At 57.3% G+C, this 18,312-nt stretch overlaps 1 protein-coding gene across 5 annotated transcripts in view; it reads right to left on the reverse strand.

The window, feature by feature from the left end:
• Positions 1-1,344: 1,344 nt before the first annotated feature.
• Positions 1,345-18,312, reverse strand: part of CRHR2 (corticotropin releasing hormone receptor 2) — a 43,271-nt gene continuing 26,303 nt past the window's right edge. The window contains exons 3-13 of one of the 5 annotated variants that reach the window (XM_045564235.1): positions 14,198-14,283; positions 12,641-12,750; positions 12,214-12,331; positions 10,471-10,624; positions 9,962-10,022; positions 8,383-8,455; positions 4,015-4,100; positions 3,663-3,798; positions 3,136-3,177; positions 2,753-2,872; positions 1,345-1,769 (exon numbers count right to left, since the gene is read on the reverse strand). In XM_045564235.1, the coding sequence (XP_045420191.1) occupies positions 1,629-1,769; positions 2,753-2,872; positions 3,136-3,177; positions 3,663-3,798; positions 4,015-4,100; positions 8,383-8,455; positions 9,962-10,022; positions 10,471-10,624; positions 12,214-12,331; positions 12,641-12,750; positions 14,198-14,283 (1,127 nt within the window). In that variant the 3' untranslated portion in view covers positions 1,345-1,628. The remainder of the gene's footprint in view (positions 1,770-2,752; positions 2,873-3,135; positions 3,178-3,662; positions 3,799-4,014; positions 4,101-8,382; positions 8,456-9,961; positions 10,023-10,470; positions 10,625-12,213; positions 12,332-12,640; positions 12,751-14,197; positions 14,284-18,312) is intronic. The other 4 variants (XM_045564237.1, XM_045564238.1, XM_045564240.1 and 1 more) reach the window with 4 other exon arrangements.

The following is an 18,312-nucleotide window of genomic DNA, read 5'->3' on the forward strand; positions in this document are numbered from 1 at the left end:
AAATTCTACAGGGGGAATGGGATAAAGAGACAATAAAAAGGAAGAGAACAATGTAAAATTTCCAATCGTTAGAGAAGAGCTGGGTCACGTGTTTTTAAAACAGATGAGGGTGGGTGTTAAATCACTGTGTTTAGATTCCATTTGTTATAGTTTAAAGTGTTGTGGCAGTTTTGTTTCAAAATGTAATTATCTACCAAATGCCAGAAATCACATCCTTTACACCTTTTAAAACTTAAGTGAAAAACATCAGACGTCAACTTAAAAATGTGCAAGATGTGGTACATCAACTTTTACAATTTATTTTTGTAGGGGTACCTAGAGCAGAAGCCCCCTTGGAACCTTGCTGGCTTCTCCCCAGCTGGCCTCCCGCCGCTCTCCTGGGGCACAGGGAGGGAAGCCAGGCCCCGAAGCGGCCCTGTTGGTTGTTGCTCACGGAGACCGAGGGGCTCTCTGCCCTTCCCACCAGCTTCCAGCACCTGGGCCTTGGGGACAGGCTCTGGCGCTGGGTGAGCTGCACACCTCCTCTATGTGGAATTAAACTGCCCTTGGCTGGGGGCTGGGGCCAGATGTTAGCCTGGGGGGAGTGATAGGGACAGACCTGCCTGCAGGCACTTTGACCATAAAGACCCAACCCTACCAGGTCAGAGAGGGAGGACAGGCCCCAGGCCAGGGCAGAGTCTCTGCTAAGCAGGAAGGATGTGGCCCGCAGACCCAGCCCGGTCCTGGGCCCACACCACCCTTCCCATGCCTAGCTGACTTGATCTGCGGGGAGGCCGCTTCCAAGAGGGGTGGTTTATTTCACAGAGAGCAGAGATGTTTCTAGAGGGGAGGCTGCAGCCAGTCTGGGGGAGGGGCGCTGGGGCATTGGTTCCAATCTCCAAGGAGAATACTGTGGGCTCTGCCGTGCTCACCTCACTCCTTCCTACCACCGCCCCAAAGCTTCTGTTCATTTTGTCCTGCACTATGTGTTCTACTGGCCTAAGCATGTGGCTGCCCTGACCTACCATGTCTTCCTCCTCACCCACCCATCCCCATGCCTCAGTGGACCAGGCAGAGAGGTCTCCCAGGACGGGCACCCAGGCCCAGAAGCCAGAATCCTTCACGGAGCCCCCAGGGGCAGGAGGATGGCTGGGGAGGGGATGGAGGGACAGCCTGGTTGGGGTGGGGTACACGTGAGGCTTCCTTAGGTGAGAGCCCTGGGAGGAGGCCGGCCTTTGCGCCCGTGGGCGCTCCTCCACCCGACTGCAGAGGGCAGGGAGCAGGGCCAAGCCCCCTCCCAGCTGCCGGCAGTCTGCCCTTCCCCGCTCTGGGCCTCGGCTCCCCCATCTGTGGATGGGCTATGGGAGGCTCTGGCGAGAGGAGCTGGGATTGGCAACGCCTGAAGACATCCGACTCGCTCTGCTCAGGGGCTCCTGTGACTCCCCTGCTCCTGTCGCACAGAGCCCGTGGCCCCCCGGCTGGCCCTGGTCCCACGGAGTCCCCTTTTGCTGCTGTGCCACCTCCTCCCTGCCAGGCTGCAGCCCTGGTGGCTGCCCTCCCTGCCCCTGCCCCACCAGAGCCTGCACAGCAGGGACAGCCAGGAGGGCGGCGGAGGACGGGGAGCAGTGATGGGACAGGCGGCCAAGGAGTCACACGGTGGCCGTCTGCTTGATGCTATGGAAGCTGATCCGCGTGGGTGACGTGGGGATGGACATGGCCCGAGCCACGGGGACTCGGAGGGAGTGATGGTCCTGCCAGCGGTGCCACCTCTTCCTAATGGCCGAGCGCACCTGCGGGAGGGAGAGGCTCAGCGGGCCGTGGGGGCCAGCCCTGGGCTTCTGGGACTGTCCCCTCTACTGCCCCCTGCCCTCTACCCTTGCATCAAGGAGGTGACAGCTCCCAAACCGAGGTCCTTTCCCCTGGCCTGCTGCCTCTCTCCGGGGCTCCCCCTTCTCACCCGTCTCCTGGAGGAGGCTGCCCCTGGGCTTCCTTTGCTCCCACTGACCCTGAAGTATCCAGTGTCCTTTGGACACGTTATCTTCCCTTCCTTGACTCGCTCTGCCACCTCACATTTAGCACCTTGGGACCAGAATCGGCGTGTGCAGCCCACACGGCTGGCAGCCTCACTCTGCCCCACTCCACAGACCGTCCTGTCCGCTCTGAGCCCTCTGAGAGCCCTGCCTGCCCTGCTCAGCACTCGCTGCCCGAGAGGGACAGCTAACAGCTCTGTCATTGCTAAACCCGATCCTGCCTGGTGCCACCTTATTCTCCTTTGTACTGTACTTGAAGGATTTTTCTGGAAAATGGATGCCGTCCCCTGCATTCTAGCCTAGCACGTGGTTTGCACAGAATAAACGTGCCATGAACATTGGTTGTGGGGTTGCTTTAGTGGCTCCTCCTCTTCCTGTCTGCAGCCCACAGAGCCAGTCTCCACGGATGGGCTTAGCATCGGGGGCGAGCTTCCACTGACAGAGACCCAGGCCTGTGTAGACGCCTCGCCACTGCCCTGTGCAGATGCAGGCAGTGTGGCCAGGGGGGCATCGCACTCTTCTGGAGTGTTTGGAAGCTCCCAGGCCCCGGGGGCTGTGTCTGCTCCTTGCCCCGTGTCCTCACATCTCTCCTGAGTCGGCCGCGCTGGGATCCTGGGCCCGGCGAGCTAACCAGGCTTCACCGGCTGCCTCAGTCCCCAGAGCCCACCCTGGGCGTGTAGTCTTTTCTGTGGTGGGAGGGGGACCATGCTGGTCTCGTTTCTGTTTCCTGAGTCCATAAAGACCTGATTGCATGGCACACAGCTCATCTCTTTCTGGAAGCTTCCTCCTGTTACCACCTCTGTTCTGGCTGGCTTCTCCCTTCCATGAGGACCTAGAGCCTGGGCTCCCCTGCTCACCCAGCTCTCTGAGAGCATGTGGGGCGCTGACATGTTATCTCGGGCCCGCACTGTTGACCTTCCAAACTGGCTCCAGCCCCTGCAGGGAGGATTCCTGGTCCCCTATGCTGGGGTGCTGTCTCAGGCCTTCCCTCTCTCTCCTCCAGGGCACAGCTGGGCAGAGCCAGGGACCCTGGCACTCCTGAAAGGCTGGGAGCTTGACAAGAACCACCCTGGAGTGGGGTCGGAGGGCCTCGAGGGCCCAGACCACCCTGAGGCCCGGCTCGTACCTCTCCATTGAAGAAGCAGTAGAAGACAGACACAAAGAAACCCTGGAAAGGAAGAGGGAACGGTCAGGGGCCTGCCTGGGGAGCCGCTGTGCCTGGAGGGCTGGAGCCGGGGACAGGATGGTGGGGACGGGGACAGGATGGCGGGGACGCTCTGACTCAGAGCTGGTGGGGCCTCAGCCCTCATGGTGCAGATATTCCAGGGTCTGCTCAAGCGGGAAGGGGTCTCAGGCCTAGGACTGGGACCCCAGCCTCCTCAACGCTGTGTGGCCTGCCCCAGGGCACTCAGGGCCCGGCTGTCTGAGTCCTCAGAACAGGGGCCAGGACAGCAGTAAGTGCCGGCCAGAGGGACCCAGGCCCAGTAGGGGTGGGGTGACGGGGGGGGGGCCAGGCGCAGCCCAGGGTGGCTCAGCGGTGATGGGGCCAGGCGCAGGTTCTGTCTCGTGTGCACGACACTGAGTCATGGGTGCACCACGCCCACGTGGCCGTCTTAGTGAGGTCAGGACGGCTCACGAAGTGGGGGGCCCCACCTGGAACGACTGCAGGAAGGAGTTGAAGTAGATGAACACGATCTGCGACAGGTCGTCCTCCCCGGGATTGACAAAGAACAGCATGTAGGTGACGCCCAGGAGGGGCAGGAGGACCAGGGTGGCCTTCACCGCCTTCCTGGGGGAAGAGGTGACCACACAGGTCTGAGCCCACGCTGCAGGCAGCCTCACTCGGGTGGGACTGTCAGCAGGTGCTCTGGCGGGGTTTCTTCTTGGACTTGAGCCAGCTCCCTGCTGAGGACGGGGGCTGAGGGCTCTGCCCAGAGGCAGGGGGATGGCCCAAATGGCCTCCTCATTTCTCCCTGGCCGGGGGTCAAGACGCCCATCCACGCACCTGTACTGGATCGTCTCGGACGTGCTGGATGCTCGTAATTTTGTCATTAGTATCCTGACGATGTTGAACAGAAATACAAAATTGATCTGGCAGGAGGGAGGAGGATGGAAAAGGAGTGGCCGTGAGTGGGGATGAGCTGAGAGGCAGCCGCCTCCCCTGGACCCCTGAAAGCCTGTCCCATGCACACACCCCTGTCCCCGCCCTTCCCTCTCCAGGACGGGGAGACACCCTCGCTCCCTCCAGGGCCTGCCTCCCCCCCAGACCAGAGGGGAAAGCAGCCTCCAAGACGGTGACCGAGAGCACAGGGGCTGCTCTTCCTGAGGCACAGTCCTCAGAAGGTCCCCGGCCCTCTTCCCCGCTCAGGGGCCCTGTGGGAGCCCCTTCCCCTCTCTGCTGCAGGGTCCCCACTTGTTGCCTGAGGGTTTCTCTGAGGCCCTGGCACTGTCACCGGCTCTAGGTCAGCCTGAGGTCCTTTTGCCTGAGGACAGCCCAGCGCAGGGGCAGACTAGGCCAGATGGAGCGATTGACAACTCAGTTCCCGACTAGTGATTAATCTCTCCCGGCCCTGCCCGTGCCCAGGAACTCCAGACACCCCCGAGGCAGGGAAGACAAATGGGGCTGCTGCACCGGCTCTGAGCTCGGGAAGGGCCTCGTTCATCTTCATTCGGAGTCTTCCCCCAGCCTCAGAGCCGCCCCTCCCAGCCTGGCCCTGGAACCTGCCTGTGAGCTCCTGAGTGGCTCCCTGCTGCGTGTGGGTCCCCGTGGGCCTGCGACCGGGCGCTGTCCCCTGCGGCTCTGCGGGGCCTGTGCTCTGTGCACGTGTGCGAGCGTGAGTGTGTATCTGGGGACACGGCATGCCTGTGCTGCTCCTCAACTGCCTCCAGCGAGAGCAGGCAGGAATGGCGTGTGCTGGCCTCACACACTGGGCCCACTTGCTGAGAAAGTGCTCACGGGCCAGGCGGGACACGTATTAGCCCAGGGATGTCTGCCGGCCCACATGTGTGTGCACGTACACACGCACCCCTCCGAGTCTCTATGTAGAAAACCCATTGCTTCTTAGGCTTGAGCTGTGGACTTGGGACTGCTAAGTTCTAAATCCCAGGCTGGGAGTTGGGGGACACAGGCAGACATCACAGGATTTTCACGGAGAGCTCAGACCCTGCCGAGCCACGGCCTACTCTCATGGCACGGTGCTGTGGCCCGGGGGCCCAGGGAAGGGCTGGGGGTGGGATGTCTTCGGTGGGGCTGCTGTGACCTGCCACCCACTGCCTTCTCTTACGGCTCACCTAATTTCTAGCCCCTGTGTTTCTGGCATATTCCCTTGGATCATGGGGCACAGTTCACCTTAACACATAGGTCAATCCTAATTTTTTCATATAAGTAATACAAAGGACTTGACCTTTTCTGATTCTTTCTGACTTCTCTTAGAGTAGAGACTGTTAGGATAAAAATATATTCTCATTTCTACCACATTTCCTTGCATTAAATATTCACCCAGCACCTATCAACTCCCTAACCAATTCATGCAATTATCCACCCACTTTTATTCATCCATCCAACCATCTATCCATCCATCAATCCATCTACCCACCAACCAATTCATTCAATTGTCCACCCACTCTTTTATCCATCATCCAGCCAGCCAACCATCCATCCACCCACCTACCAATTCATTCAATTGTCCACCCACTCTTTTATCCATCATCCATCCATCCATCCATCCAACCATCCAACCATCCATCCACCCACCTACCCACCAACCAGTCCATTCAATTGTCTACCCACTCTTTTAACTGTCCATTCATCCATCCATCCATCTAGCCATCCAGTCAACAAGTGGTTGCTGAACACCTCTTGGCTACAGGGCCCTGTTCCCTGTGCTGAGGTAAGGGCAGGAACAGGGTCGAGTGTGGAGCATCTGAGAGACAAGGCCTTTTCCCCCTCCTCACACTAGGCAAGCATTTAGTGATGCTGTCCCACCCATCTCAGCCTGGCTCTACGCAGCCTGAAAGTCATTCTTTCCTCTGAGCTTGTGACCCAGTCCCCCCTTCTCCACACCACAGACACCTTCCTCTCTCTCCAGGGAGACTTCTGGCCGCCCTGCCCACACTGAGCTGTCCAGCTCTCCTCCTCCCCCAACCCAAGAAAACACCCCAGCTCCTCAGTGAGCCCCTAACCTTGTGCAGCCTGGTCTCTGGTTTCATTTAATCATTCTCTCATTCAGTGAATCAATTCAATGCACCTGGCTCTGAGCCAGGCACCAGAGATGGGGAAGTGGACAGGCAGACGCAAACCACTGCTTGCAGAGGACTTGCAGCCTAGTTGGCAGTGACACTGCATCTTTCCTAAGGGGTCAGAAAGACCTGGGGAAACGGCACACGAGCTGACAACTGAAGGTGAGGACCACATCCCGAATGGACCACAGGCACCGAGTCCCGGTCTCATAGCTCAGATCTTGCTGTTCAGTTTGCGTCTGTGCGGCCTTAGGTAAGCTGCTTCCCCTCTGTGAGCTTCCGCTTTCTCTCCCGCTCCAAGGGGGATAACCACAGGGCTTGCCTCGGAAGATCAGCACAGGTTGAAACACACCCGGAGAGCACTAAGCCTCACGTCTGGCATAGTGACTGCCACATCCTTTCCCATGACAACAACAGTGACTACAACCAGCAAGAAGCCAGGCTTCCTGCAAACTCAACCACTTCTCAGAACCCAGAAATAAGTGAGTGTCTCTTAGCAGCAGAGATGTAGCTGTGAACCGCTGGGAGGGCGGGGGTGGCAGGGACACGTCTCCAACAGAGAGGACAGCAGCTGGTGGCGGAGACCAGGCAGGAGACCTGCCCCTGAGTCTCGGCTCCATTAGCTAGCAGCGGTGACCTTGGGCAAGCCATTTCATGTCCCTCCGCTTCTTCGTCTGGAAAATGGAGAGCAACTCCCTACCTCTTTCAGGCATCGGGGACGTGAGGATTGGAAGTCATGTACAGGGAGCTTCTGGAGGGTTTAGCTTGGAACCTGGAAGCCCTTGTCGGTGCAAAGAGCTGGGCCCAAAGGAAGGACAAGCAAAGGGCTCTTGAGCAGAGAAGGGTGTGGAAGGGAAGGCGGTGGGGTGGGGACAGGTATTGGCACTGGACCCTCCCTCGTGTACCTTGTCTCCCCTCCTCTCGTTTCCTCACCACCTGCCGCCATCCGTACAGTGGGGGCGCACTCCCAGCCATCACCGGGTGGGCCAGCCTTCCTTGGGGGGTGTCCTAGGCTCGCCAAGGGCCATCCCTCTAGCGTGGCTGGGCTCTGGCAGCTGGCTGGGAGAGGACGGATCTCACAGGGTTTCCGTTCACTCTGAGGGGTCAGTGACTCACTGCAGCTGCGAGTCCAAGGACAATCCTCCCCCCCACTAACTGCTACGGAGGCCTGGCTTCTGCCTCTGAAGGGAATGAAGCCCTGAGGGGGGAACTTCAGGCAGCCAGTGACAACCCTCCTCATCATCGGTTCACACACAGCAAGGCCACTCCAGAGACAGGTTGAATGAAGCCCGAAGTCCAAAGAGGAGACAGTAAGGAAATAAAAGATAAACAGCAACTGTCTCCAAGGCAGACAAAAGAGTGCCCCACTAGGCACCTGCTGGGTGCAAGAGGAGGATCGTTCTCCGAGCTTCCTGGAGGGAGCCTTGGCCCTTTAAGGAAACTGGTACATAGAGAAGCCTGAAATTACCGAGCCTGAAATAAGTCTTACGTAAATGCCAATTTCTTAAGGGGCTTTTTTGTATGTCGTTTTTTTTTAAATGTATGATATATAATGGGTTCCTTTTGCAGAATGCAGCCTCTACTTAAACTCTATCTTAATTAAAGCTCGTTGTGGATTAAAGACGTGGCAGCAATTATACCTTAGACGTGAATACATTTGGCAAAGGGCGGGGAGCTGGGCAAGGAACAATTGCTCATCACGCTTCATTCTGGTGTCGGCGCTCCAGGCTGGGGGCGGGGGGCTGCCCCAGGGAGGGTCGCTGTGGGCAGAGGGGAATGCAGGTCTGGACGGAAGAGAAGCCCACACACTCTGCTCTTGCCACCAGCTGCCTGCTCACCTGGCTGTCTCAGTGTTGTACCTAGCAAGGGGACGTCAGACCTGGGACGGCACTACAAATCCACCCAGAGGAAGAGCCCGAGGTCCAGAGTGGCCGGGTCTACACCAGGGCACTGAGCATGAGGAAGGGAGAGTCGGGTGCTGCTGGCAAGTGGGGCGGCACGTGCAGGGTCCGGGGAGTGGGTGAGAGGGTGAGGAGGGCTGCCCCCACCACATCTTTCCCAGCCTCTCTGTCTAGGTGGGTCCTCTGCTGTCTCCTGGCACCCAGCCTCGTCCCAGTCCCCACTGAGAACCTACCAGGAGCACGAGGATGATGGGGCCCTGGTAGATGTAGTCCACCAGGTCGCCGGGCTCCTTGCCAAACCAGCACCTGCAAAGATGGGGTGGCGGTAGGGGGCCTGCTGAGCTGGAGTGGGGGGTGGGGGACCACTCCAGACTCGGGCCCAGGGTCCTCCAGCTTGACCCTTCCTGAGACCCCACCTCTAGGGCCGAAAGCCTCAGTGGACAGCCCCAGCCCCAGCCACCACCCTGGCCCACCCCGGGGCTGTCTTTTGTTCTCCATGATGAGTCTGATCACCCCAGCCAGACTGCAGGCCCTGGGTCTCCTCTTCCTCCTCGCTCTCCCGCCCCATCACAGACTGCTGGGCACAGGGCTGGGTGTACAGGAGGCAAGGAATGAAGGGAGAGCTGGGCTCCCCCTTGCTGGCCCAGGGCAGTTGGCCCTGGGCCACCTGTTCCCGCATTGCTGGGAGCCTGCCACTCCGCTCCGTGTGCCAGGCTCACAGCTGCACGAGCAGCAGGTGTGGAGGTGGAGCCTTCTCCCGCCCCGCCCGGATCCCAGGTCTTTGCGCTCAGCCTCCTGCAGCCGGGGAAGGGAGCCACTGCCTGGCTAGCTGGCCTCGCTGGCTGCCAGGGGCTGGGGGAGCAGCTTTGGGGGCAGGGGAGGGGCTGGGCCAGCACCCAGTCTGCCTGGCCAGGGGCCACTGGACATCAGGAGGCACCAGCAACTTCAGGGAACGACTGCAGAGGTCGTCCAGTGCACCCCTGCCTCACACAGGAGTCTCCCCAGCTGCCTCTCAGCACCAGGCTTTCTGGTCTCTGCTTGAATGCCACCGCTGACAGGACGCTCACTATCTACCTTACCAAGGCAGCCCTCTTATTCTTGGGCAGCTTCACCCCTTTACGGCCTCTTCCTAATGCCGAGTTCCTAGAACTCCCCCAGTGCTTGACCCCACTCCCCTAATCCCACCTGCTCCCTCCAGCTCCTGAGACCCCTGGAGACCTGCACACAGAGACCCGTGTTCCCCAGTCCCCGCTTCTCTCAGCTGGTGGCACCTGACCTTCTGGCCACTCCTTGGCTGGCCCATAGCCAGAGTTGCTGCCGTTGGGGCCACGGCTCAGTGTATCACAGTCTCTGGTGCAGGGAGGACCCCAGCATGGGACACTGCCCCAGGCAGAGACTGGGATGGCAGCACAAACAAGCTCTGTGTCACTGGACTCTGTTGAACGCTCACGGACACAGCCTTGGAAGCTGTGTGGACTGAGAGCCCTAAGACCTTGGCCTCTTTCCATATGTCCCAAGCCAGACCTGCCACACCCAACTCTGAGGAGGTGCCCATACCAGAGACCACAGGGGTCATGCGTGTGGGCACTTCGAGGAACCACGTTCCTAACTGAATTCAACAAGCAGAGTTGTCTTGAGACCTACCATGAGAGTACCTCTGGGTGCAGGGGCATTTTTCCCAATTTAAGAACAACAGGGAAGCAAACCTGCCCAGGCATGGCTGCCATTCCTGCCCCACGCTTGGCTGGAGCCCCAGGCTGACCTGTCCCACCCACCTGCCCATGAGCCCCCGCGCTGGCCTGTCCCACTTACTGTTCATTCTCATAGTAGAGTTTGCCGATGGCCCAGGCGACGATGATGGGGCAGGGCACGCCTGCAAGGACATACGTGGGCTGCGGTGGACAGATGGGCAGGCCTCTCGCAGAACACATGGTGGGGCCCACAAGCCACCCGTGACTCCAGAGGTGCCCTGTCCCTAGACCCTGGCCTCCAAGCCCCTCCACTTGCAGCCCTCTCTCCAAGCGGGGACAGTGTGATTGCCTGAGACGTGGTGTTAGGAGGTAGAGCCAGCTAGTTTTCCTTTTGAAGCCAGAGACAAAGGTCTCTGGGTTGGTCGTCTGGGCAGGGGAGGGGGCTGTTTGTGGGGTACCCTGGGAGGGACTCTCCGCTTCTTCCCCACCAGCATGGAGGGAAGCGGCTGCCTCCTCGGGACTGTGCTGGGCGTGACGGGCGGGGCTGGGCTCTGGGCCTCGGACCCAGGATGAAGGGAAACGACCTTGTCACCCTCCCGCACTAGGCCCTGCTGCCCCTGGGAGCCTCACACCATCCGATGAGGAGGAAGAGCCACTTGGGCAGGCGCTCGGTGGAGTAGGTCATGACGATGGCCGTGTGCAGGTAGCAGCCCTCCACGAACATCCAGAAGAAGTTGGTCACCACGAAGTAGTTGAAGACGGTGGTGATGCAGCGGCACCACACCTGTGCAGGGCGGGCCGTCAGGGGCGGGGCCCGGGGGGCGCGTCCCCACCCCAGGCCGGGCCCCGAGAGCAGGGCTGAGAACAGGGCTTCCCAGAGGGGCTCCAAATGCCGCTGAATCTCACCCTGAGGTTCGAGATGCTCTTTCACTCTTTTGGATTGAGTAAAGGAGCCATTCTCCATTTTTAACTTCTTCCCAACTCTTTCTAATTTCTCTTTTTAAAACAGAAAGAGGGAGTCTGGCTCTGAGCTTTCTGCAGGCAGAGGCTGGAATTGAATAACCTCGTTGTGCTTTCATTGTCATTTTTTTTTTGTCACTTTCAATCCATAGCGAGTCAGACAGGTTTCCATTTAGGGATGGAATGTGAAATTTCATTTAGAAGAAATGAAAAAAAAAAAAGTGAGTGAAGCGAGTCGCGGGTACGTGAAGGGGGGGGTGCTGCGTGAGGTGGCTGTCCAGCCCCCGGCTGTGGGGAATTGGGGACTTGGCCCGATCACCGCCGGTCGTGCAGGGAGACTCGCTAACTGCTCAGAACCTCCCTGTAACCAATGCTGTCCCGCAGGTGGTTAAAGGAGATGAAGGGCGGCAAAGGTGGGCCCCAGGGAGTGTGTGTGGGTGCCCCGGCTGTGGCTGCTGCTGTTACTGCCTTCCCAGGAGAGGGGACTGTGTCCCTGTCCCTCTGAGCAAGGCTGCGGTGCAGGGAGGGCAGAGCCTGCCCAGAGCCACACTGTGGGCCACTGCCCTTCTCAATAGACCCGCCCGGTCATCTTTCCCAGGGTTCAGCCCCGGGGCACCTGCAGAGCCAAGGCTGGGATGTGGGGAATGAGGGGCTGGGAGCCAAGCCAGCTAGGGGTCAGGGGGCTCTGTGACGGGGGCTCTCTGCCTCTGCAGACAGCCCACCCGCTCTCTGTCCAGTCCGACAGCGCTGGCCAGCAGATAAGCCCCCGTGCTGAGCTGCTAGCTGCTCCCCGGCTTCCTCCCAGGGGCCCGGCCCCGTCTCGGCTCCATACTGCTGTCTTTTTGCTCTGAGAGAGCCCTGCAGGGAGGAAGCTACAGGTCCCTTCCCCACCCACCCTGCTTGTTCTCCACGTTCAACCATGTCTCACTAGTGCAAGCCCACACTGGGGCGGGAAGGCACCCCAACTTGACTGAACGTGTTTGGTGCCGGGGCAGGGCTCCATGTGGGGCCAAGTTAAGGGTCAAACCAGGCGGCGGGATGGCCCATGATGTAGAGCCATCGTCACAGCATGTGACCTTGGGCCTCAGCATCCCTGTCTTTGTAATGGGGAAGATAATCCACTGGTCTCTTGCTGGGATTAAATGAGGTGAAGTTCATCAGAGTTCCAGCCTCCTTTCTCATAGGGGTCTTTGGGGGGACCTGGATTCACAGGTGAGGAGTAGCATAGGATAAACTCAAGTCTACAGCAGGTTTGTGCAGCCCCCAAGCCCTCGGCTTGGCAGCCCCCTGCGCTGGCGGGACAGTGACTGGGGAGGAGGTGAGACAGGCCTGGCTTTGCACCTGAGTGTGGGGCAGAGACGTGGGCGCCCCCAGAGCCCCCCGGGCCCCGCCCCGAGTCTCCCCAGCAGTGACCTCATTGCTCTCGTGCACTTCGTGGTCGATGAGCTGCAGCAGGAACCACATGACATTCCGCAGGATAAAGGTGCTGATGAGGTTCCAGTGAATCACGTTCCGCAGACAGCGGATGCTCCTGTGGGAGGCGCAGGTCAGGGGTCAGCCGGGGTCGGGGACCAACTGGGAAAGGGTCCCCCTCCACTTGAGTGAAGGCGGGGCTGCACCAGGAGCCAGTGCCCACCGAGGTGGCCACGCTTGGGCCTCTCAGAGCCCAGCCCCTGGTGCACCCCACATGCCTGCCGGAGGCCTGGGCCCTGGCACCCGGCCCTAACCCCTTCGCCCACTGGCTCCTGGGCCCCTGGGGAGGTGAGACTGTCCGGGAGAGGTCAGGGGGTTGCCGTGGGAGGAGGGACAAGTGGAAAGCAGGCCGGGAGGGTGGACTCACCGCAGGGCCAGGAACAGCAGGAAGGCGGCCACCAGGGCTGCCACGGAAACACAGTGGCCCAGGTAGTTGACGACGAGGGCGATGCGGTAGTGCAGGTCGTACTTCCTCTGCTGGAAGGACACACAGACGGGCAGAGGGAGGCACGGGCACGTGGGGTGGGGCTGGGCACTCCAGCCATCGCCACCCTGTGTCTCCTGGCCTTGGGGACAGAAGTGGCTCCTAGAGCTCACTCCTATTACCCTGGGAAGCTCTTGTTATTGCAAATGGCTGTGTTCAGGCCTCCCAGCAGGCTTTTTATTTTATTTTAAGAGATGAGGCCTCACTCTGTTGCTCAAGCTGGAGTGCAGTGGCCACTCACGGGTGCGATCATAGCTCACTGCATGGCCTCAAGTGATCCTCCTGCCTCAGCTTCCTGAGTAGCTGGAATTACAGGTGTGTGCCGCCACACCCACACCAACATGCATCTGGGGGGACATCTCTGGAGAAGTGTGGATGCAAACTCTTTTAAAAATTCTAGGCTCTACAAGGCCACACTTGGGTTTAGTCTCAGCTCAGACTCCAGCTGGCTAAGTGACTGAGGGTGAGTTGATTTATATTTCTGGGCCTCAGTTTTGAGGTCTGCACAATGGGGACAACTTGCTCTCCTACCTCAGAAGCAGCAAGCTATGGGAGGCCTAGGGGGTGCCTGGAGATCAGTTTGCCCTGGGTGCGGTAGTGAGGGGTGTGGTCTGTAGAGGATTTAGGATACTATTCAAACCAAAGTCCATATACTATTTATTATCACCACGAGCTGGCAACTCTAAACAAAATCAGTGATAAAATACTCCCTCCTGCCAGGGAGGGCCACCTTCCTCACCTCCCGCTTTGGCTCTCTGCTGCTGGGGTGCTGTAGGAAGGGAGACGTGAGGACAGAGGGCTGGAGGGAGCGCCTCTTTCTCTCCAACCTTCTATCCTGTCCTGCCTGCCCTGTCGGGGCCTCACTGCACAACCCCTTTGGCTCACGTTTGGCAGAATCACTCTCTCAGAGCCAGCAAATGTTTTTCCCTCTGGATTGGAACTTCATTTGGGGAAAAGTCCCGGCCCCATTGAGGACTGTGTTGGGTAAATACGGAGGGGGAGGGGGCTTGGACGCATGATTTTGGGTCAGGAATGAGGCATAACTTGAAAGGGAAGAGGCTGGCACGCTGGCAGCACAGAATCCAGTGCAGAGCAAGAGCCCAGGTAGGGATGGGGGTTCTGAGCAGGACCCAGCTCCCCGGGGGCACTGTCCTTGTGTGGCTGCACGTGTTTTCACACGGAGTCACAGAATCAGAATGCCAGATGGGGAAACTGAGGCCCAGGGGAGGAGGAAGGTGTGTGGTCACACAGCCATCTCCAGCCCCACCAATGTGTCACTGAGCACAGGGCACAATACTGAGGGCAAGGGCAGGAGGTACAAAAAGGAGTGGTTGGGTGACACAAAGGCTGGGTCTGCCATCTTGGGATCCTCTGTGCTCAACGCGAGTCGAGTCCTAATACCTGTATGAGGGCTGGGATCAGGCGGGAGGGGCCGCTTACCTTGTCATCCAGAATGGGCTCACACTGTGAGTAGTTGATCCTTGAGGCCCACGTCCCATTCTCCAAGCATTCTCGGTAGGCGTTCCCTGCAAAAGATGCCAACCGCCAAGAGTTAAGTCACTCCCCTCCTCAAGAACCCTCCCTGGCTCCCTGGTGCCCACGGGATAAAGGTTCATATTCCTCAGCTCCCCTGGGCCAAGAAACACAATGTGTGTCTGAAAGTTTACGTGAAAGTCATTTCATGTGAAAATAGCACAGAAGGTTTATCTCCCACCGTAGCTCAAAGGCATGCTAAAACCCATTTCAGATACAATCTTCGAGTAGCATTTTGTACACTTTCTTTTATTTTGTTCTTCTGTTTCAAAACTGAACCGAATGGCGAGCACTGGGTTGTGGCTGAAGATTCACTGCTTTCGGCATGGCAAATAATTCCCATCCTTATCTCGATCATTTTCTATTTAGGAGACCCATACTTCTTTTCACCAATATCACACTTCCACTTTAATAATAGCTACCATTTACATAGCCTGTGTTTACTACATACCAGGTGCTCTGCTAACCGCTTTAGATACGCTTGCCCATTCAATCCACATGACAACCCTGTGAGGTAGGTACTAATATCAACCCATTTCACAGAGGAGGAAATTGAGGCATACAGCGATTAAGCGACTTGCCAAAAATGCAAAGATGACAGGTGAATGATTCAAACCCAGAAGGTCTTAACCTTTAGGCCTCAGGTCGTGGTAAACAGCAATGAGGGAAATTGGACTCAAGGACTGAGCTGCTGCCCCGGAGGTGCCACTGCCTGGGAGCCCACCAGGTGACATCTCTCAGTGTGCGAGAACCAGCCTCCGTGTTAGAGTTGGAATGTGATGCGTGAAAACGCATTGCAGAGCATCAATGCTGGAAGCACAAAAATGCAGGTTTTCTCAAAGGGGAATGCGTGAAGGTTGAAAAATCTTCACACCTGCCATTCTAGCGCTGACCGTGGAGGTCTGGCTCCTGAGCCCCCCCTCCAGGCCCCCACCCAGCCTCTGCCAGGAGGAAGCCGTTCCTGAGCAGGCCCAAAGCTCGGTCGTCAGCACGGCTCTGTCCTCCCCCACTGTCTGGGGGGATTTGTACCAGGGTTCTGTTGTCTGGCTAATGGGCAGTTGTTTGTGGACTTTTCTTTCTGGCTTACGTTAGATATAACATATAAAGCTAATTATAATAAATAGCTCACAGAGCACAGCGTCACAGCTCTGGAGGGGAAACCTTAGATTGTTTTTGGAAGCAGTGAGTTCAGAAATAATTAAGTTACTTAAAAATCTACTTCCGTTGAGCCGGTGAGTTAAAAGCAATGGAATTATTAAGGAGCACTTGCTGAAGAACAAAAACAAGGGGGAGATTCTATTAGCTTAATTGTTTTTTAATTTGGTGCTTGGAGCTCATAGATTTTTCAAACTCAGTCCCTGGAGGCCCATCTCTGGCAGGGCCCTGCCCCCCCCACACCCTCCTTCCCCCATGTGAGTCAGACAGGGGACCGTCCCGGCCTGACACTGATTCTGACCCAGCATGAGGAGACCTCCTCCTCACCCCTGCCCAGGTGCGCAGTTCCCCAGGTGGGCTCTGAGAATTTGATGCCTAGGATCCTCTTTCCTTACCAACACTCCTGCTCCTGAGAGGGAGGGCCTACCTCAACAGGTGGGGGTTGGTGATGTCACTGAACTAAAGGAGTAAAGGTATTTTGGGAGGGGGAGTACTATTGTAATATGAACGATCCCTCTCTGAAGGGGGGATAAGGGCCCTCTAAACTGGTCTGTGGGAGGTGACACAGCCCCTGATGCTGGGTGTGGTCATCTGCCATGTGTTCAAAGGTGAAGTTCATAGCTAGGCTCCTTCCTCCAGGAAGGCCTCCTTGATTGTTCTGGTCCCATGGCTCGCTCTCTCTCCTGAGCACCCCTAGGCCTGATGTCCTGAGCCCCACACTCCAGCCCTGAGTTGTCGAGGTGTGGGTGTCTGGTATCTCTGATCAGCGTGGGGGCTCCCTGAGGTCAGGGCCTCAGAATACTCGTTTCCCAAGCATGGCATTTCACGGTGGCACTGGTCATGGGGTGGGCTTGTAAGGGGTGGGGGGTTCAGGATAGAAACGCTGTCAACTGGAAACCTTTCCTGTCCCTCACATCGACACCCCTCAGGGCCAAAGTTCTGTGGATTCTGGGTCTTTCTTTTCTTTTTCTGGAATCCACTGTTCTCCCACCCGTCCCTCCACCCTCTCTAGGTGGTCTTGCCTGGACAGGCACGACAGCCTCCTCTCTCACCTCCCTGTGTCTTCTCTTGTCCCCTGGACCATGTTGATTCCTGCTCAAAAGCCATCAATGGCTCTTTAGTGCTCTCGAGAATAAAGTCCAACTTTCTTGGCATGATAGCTAAGGCCCTCGACACCCAGGCGCCAGCCCGGCTTTCCTCACCCGTCTCCAGCACCGTGTGTGGCAGCCGCTTTGCACTAACAGGCCTGGCACACACCCCCTTTGTGCAGATCCGTCCCTGAAGCACCCTCCTCATTCTCACCCACTGCTCACAGACAACCCCCTACCTACCTTTCATGCCCCCACTCAATGCTACCTTCTACCTGAAGCCGTCTCCAGCACCCTAGGTCTGAAGCAATCCCTTGTTTTTTTTTCTCTAAAAAATACCTTCTTTTTTCCTCCCTCCTCTATATCTTCCCACCTTTCCAAACATAGCTTTCACACTTTATTGCCCTTGAACTACAAAACACATACATTTTATACTACAATCCAGGACACATACATACGCACATCACTGAATCCGGTTTCAAAAAGCAAAATTTATCTTGACGACAGCTGCAATATTTTTCTTTCTCTTCCAATGTCTTTGATTCAAGTCATAGACAAATGCTGGTCATGACTCACTAAATTGACTTCATAACCCGCTATTGTGCCACAATCCATAGTTTGAAAAACTAAAGTCTATTTTAGAGCATTTGCCACAATTCACTATGAAATCCATCCCTTTGGACCTAATCCTTCTTTTTTTTGCTACTGGACTTGAGCTCCCAGGGGACAGACAAGTAGGCAGAGACCATACTGCAGTCACTGGATGCCCCCTAGGGATTAGCCATCAAGTGCACATGGGCTGAACAGAACTGACGCGGGTCTACGGAACCCTGGAAAGCAGGGTGTGAGGTGTGGGATGTGGGGGTGGGAGGGGGCTTCCTTCTAGGGGTGCAGCCCTGTCTGGGGATGAGGTTCTGACTACAGACACCAGGCACCAAAGGACTGGAAGACAGACATAACCCGCTCTTCAGGGGAGCCGTCTGCTGTAGCTAATGAGGGTGCTGAGCCCTCAGGCACAGCCTTTTATAGGAAAGAGTAAGAAAGAATCCCCCCACCCCCGGGAGCCATGGAAGGACGGGCACAGAAAGTCCGAGGGCAGGTGGTCAGGCTGGAATTGCAGGGCTGGATACAGAGAGGTGGGTGCCTGTCACCACAGCAACATAGGTGCCCTTGCCGAGGATCGATGCTGACGGTGTGTGGTGTGGCCTTCCAGTGGCATTAGGATCTCAACGATGCAGCAGGGTCTTCTCTTGCAGAGCCCTGTGGTCTGGGAAGCCCAGCGCCTATGGCCAGACTGGCCCGGGCCTGTTGAAACCCCCCATTATAATGGGCTCTTTGTCTTTCAGATGCCCTAGGAGTCCCCGATTCAGGCAGTGACCTGGGGTGGTCCAGAAGCCTGGCTGCGAAATGGGAGCCTATATTCTCGAGGTAGTTATTTATGTCTCTGGATGGCTAGATGACCGTGGCTAAGTCTCTTCCCTCTCGGTCTCAGTTTCACCTCTCAGAAAAAGCAAATTGGTTCTTAATGATGCTATTGGCATTTCAGGTGGATCAATTCTTTGCTGCGTGGGAATTCCCAATCTACTAAATGCCACTAGCACACCCAGGCCATTGTGAAAACACCAAACATCCCTATATCACTTTCAAATGCTCCCTAGGTTGGCACTTCCATCTCTGATATTCCAACTGGGGAGACCTGGACCATGGGAGACAGGGAGCACAAGGGACCTTCGCCAGCGGCAGTGAGGGAGAAAGAGTGCAAGAGGCAGGTTGGGCATG

The sequence above is a fragment of the Lemur catta genome, chromosome 11, assembly GCF_020740605.2.
Source record: "Lemur catta isolate mLemCat1 chromosome 11, mLemCat1.pri, whole genome shotgun sequence".
NCBI classification, from domain to species: domain Eukaryota; kingdom Metazoa; phylum Chordata; class Mammalia; order Primates; family Lemuridae; genus Lemur; species Lemur catta.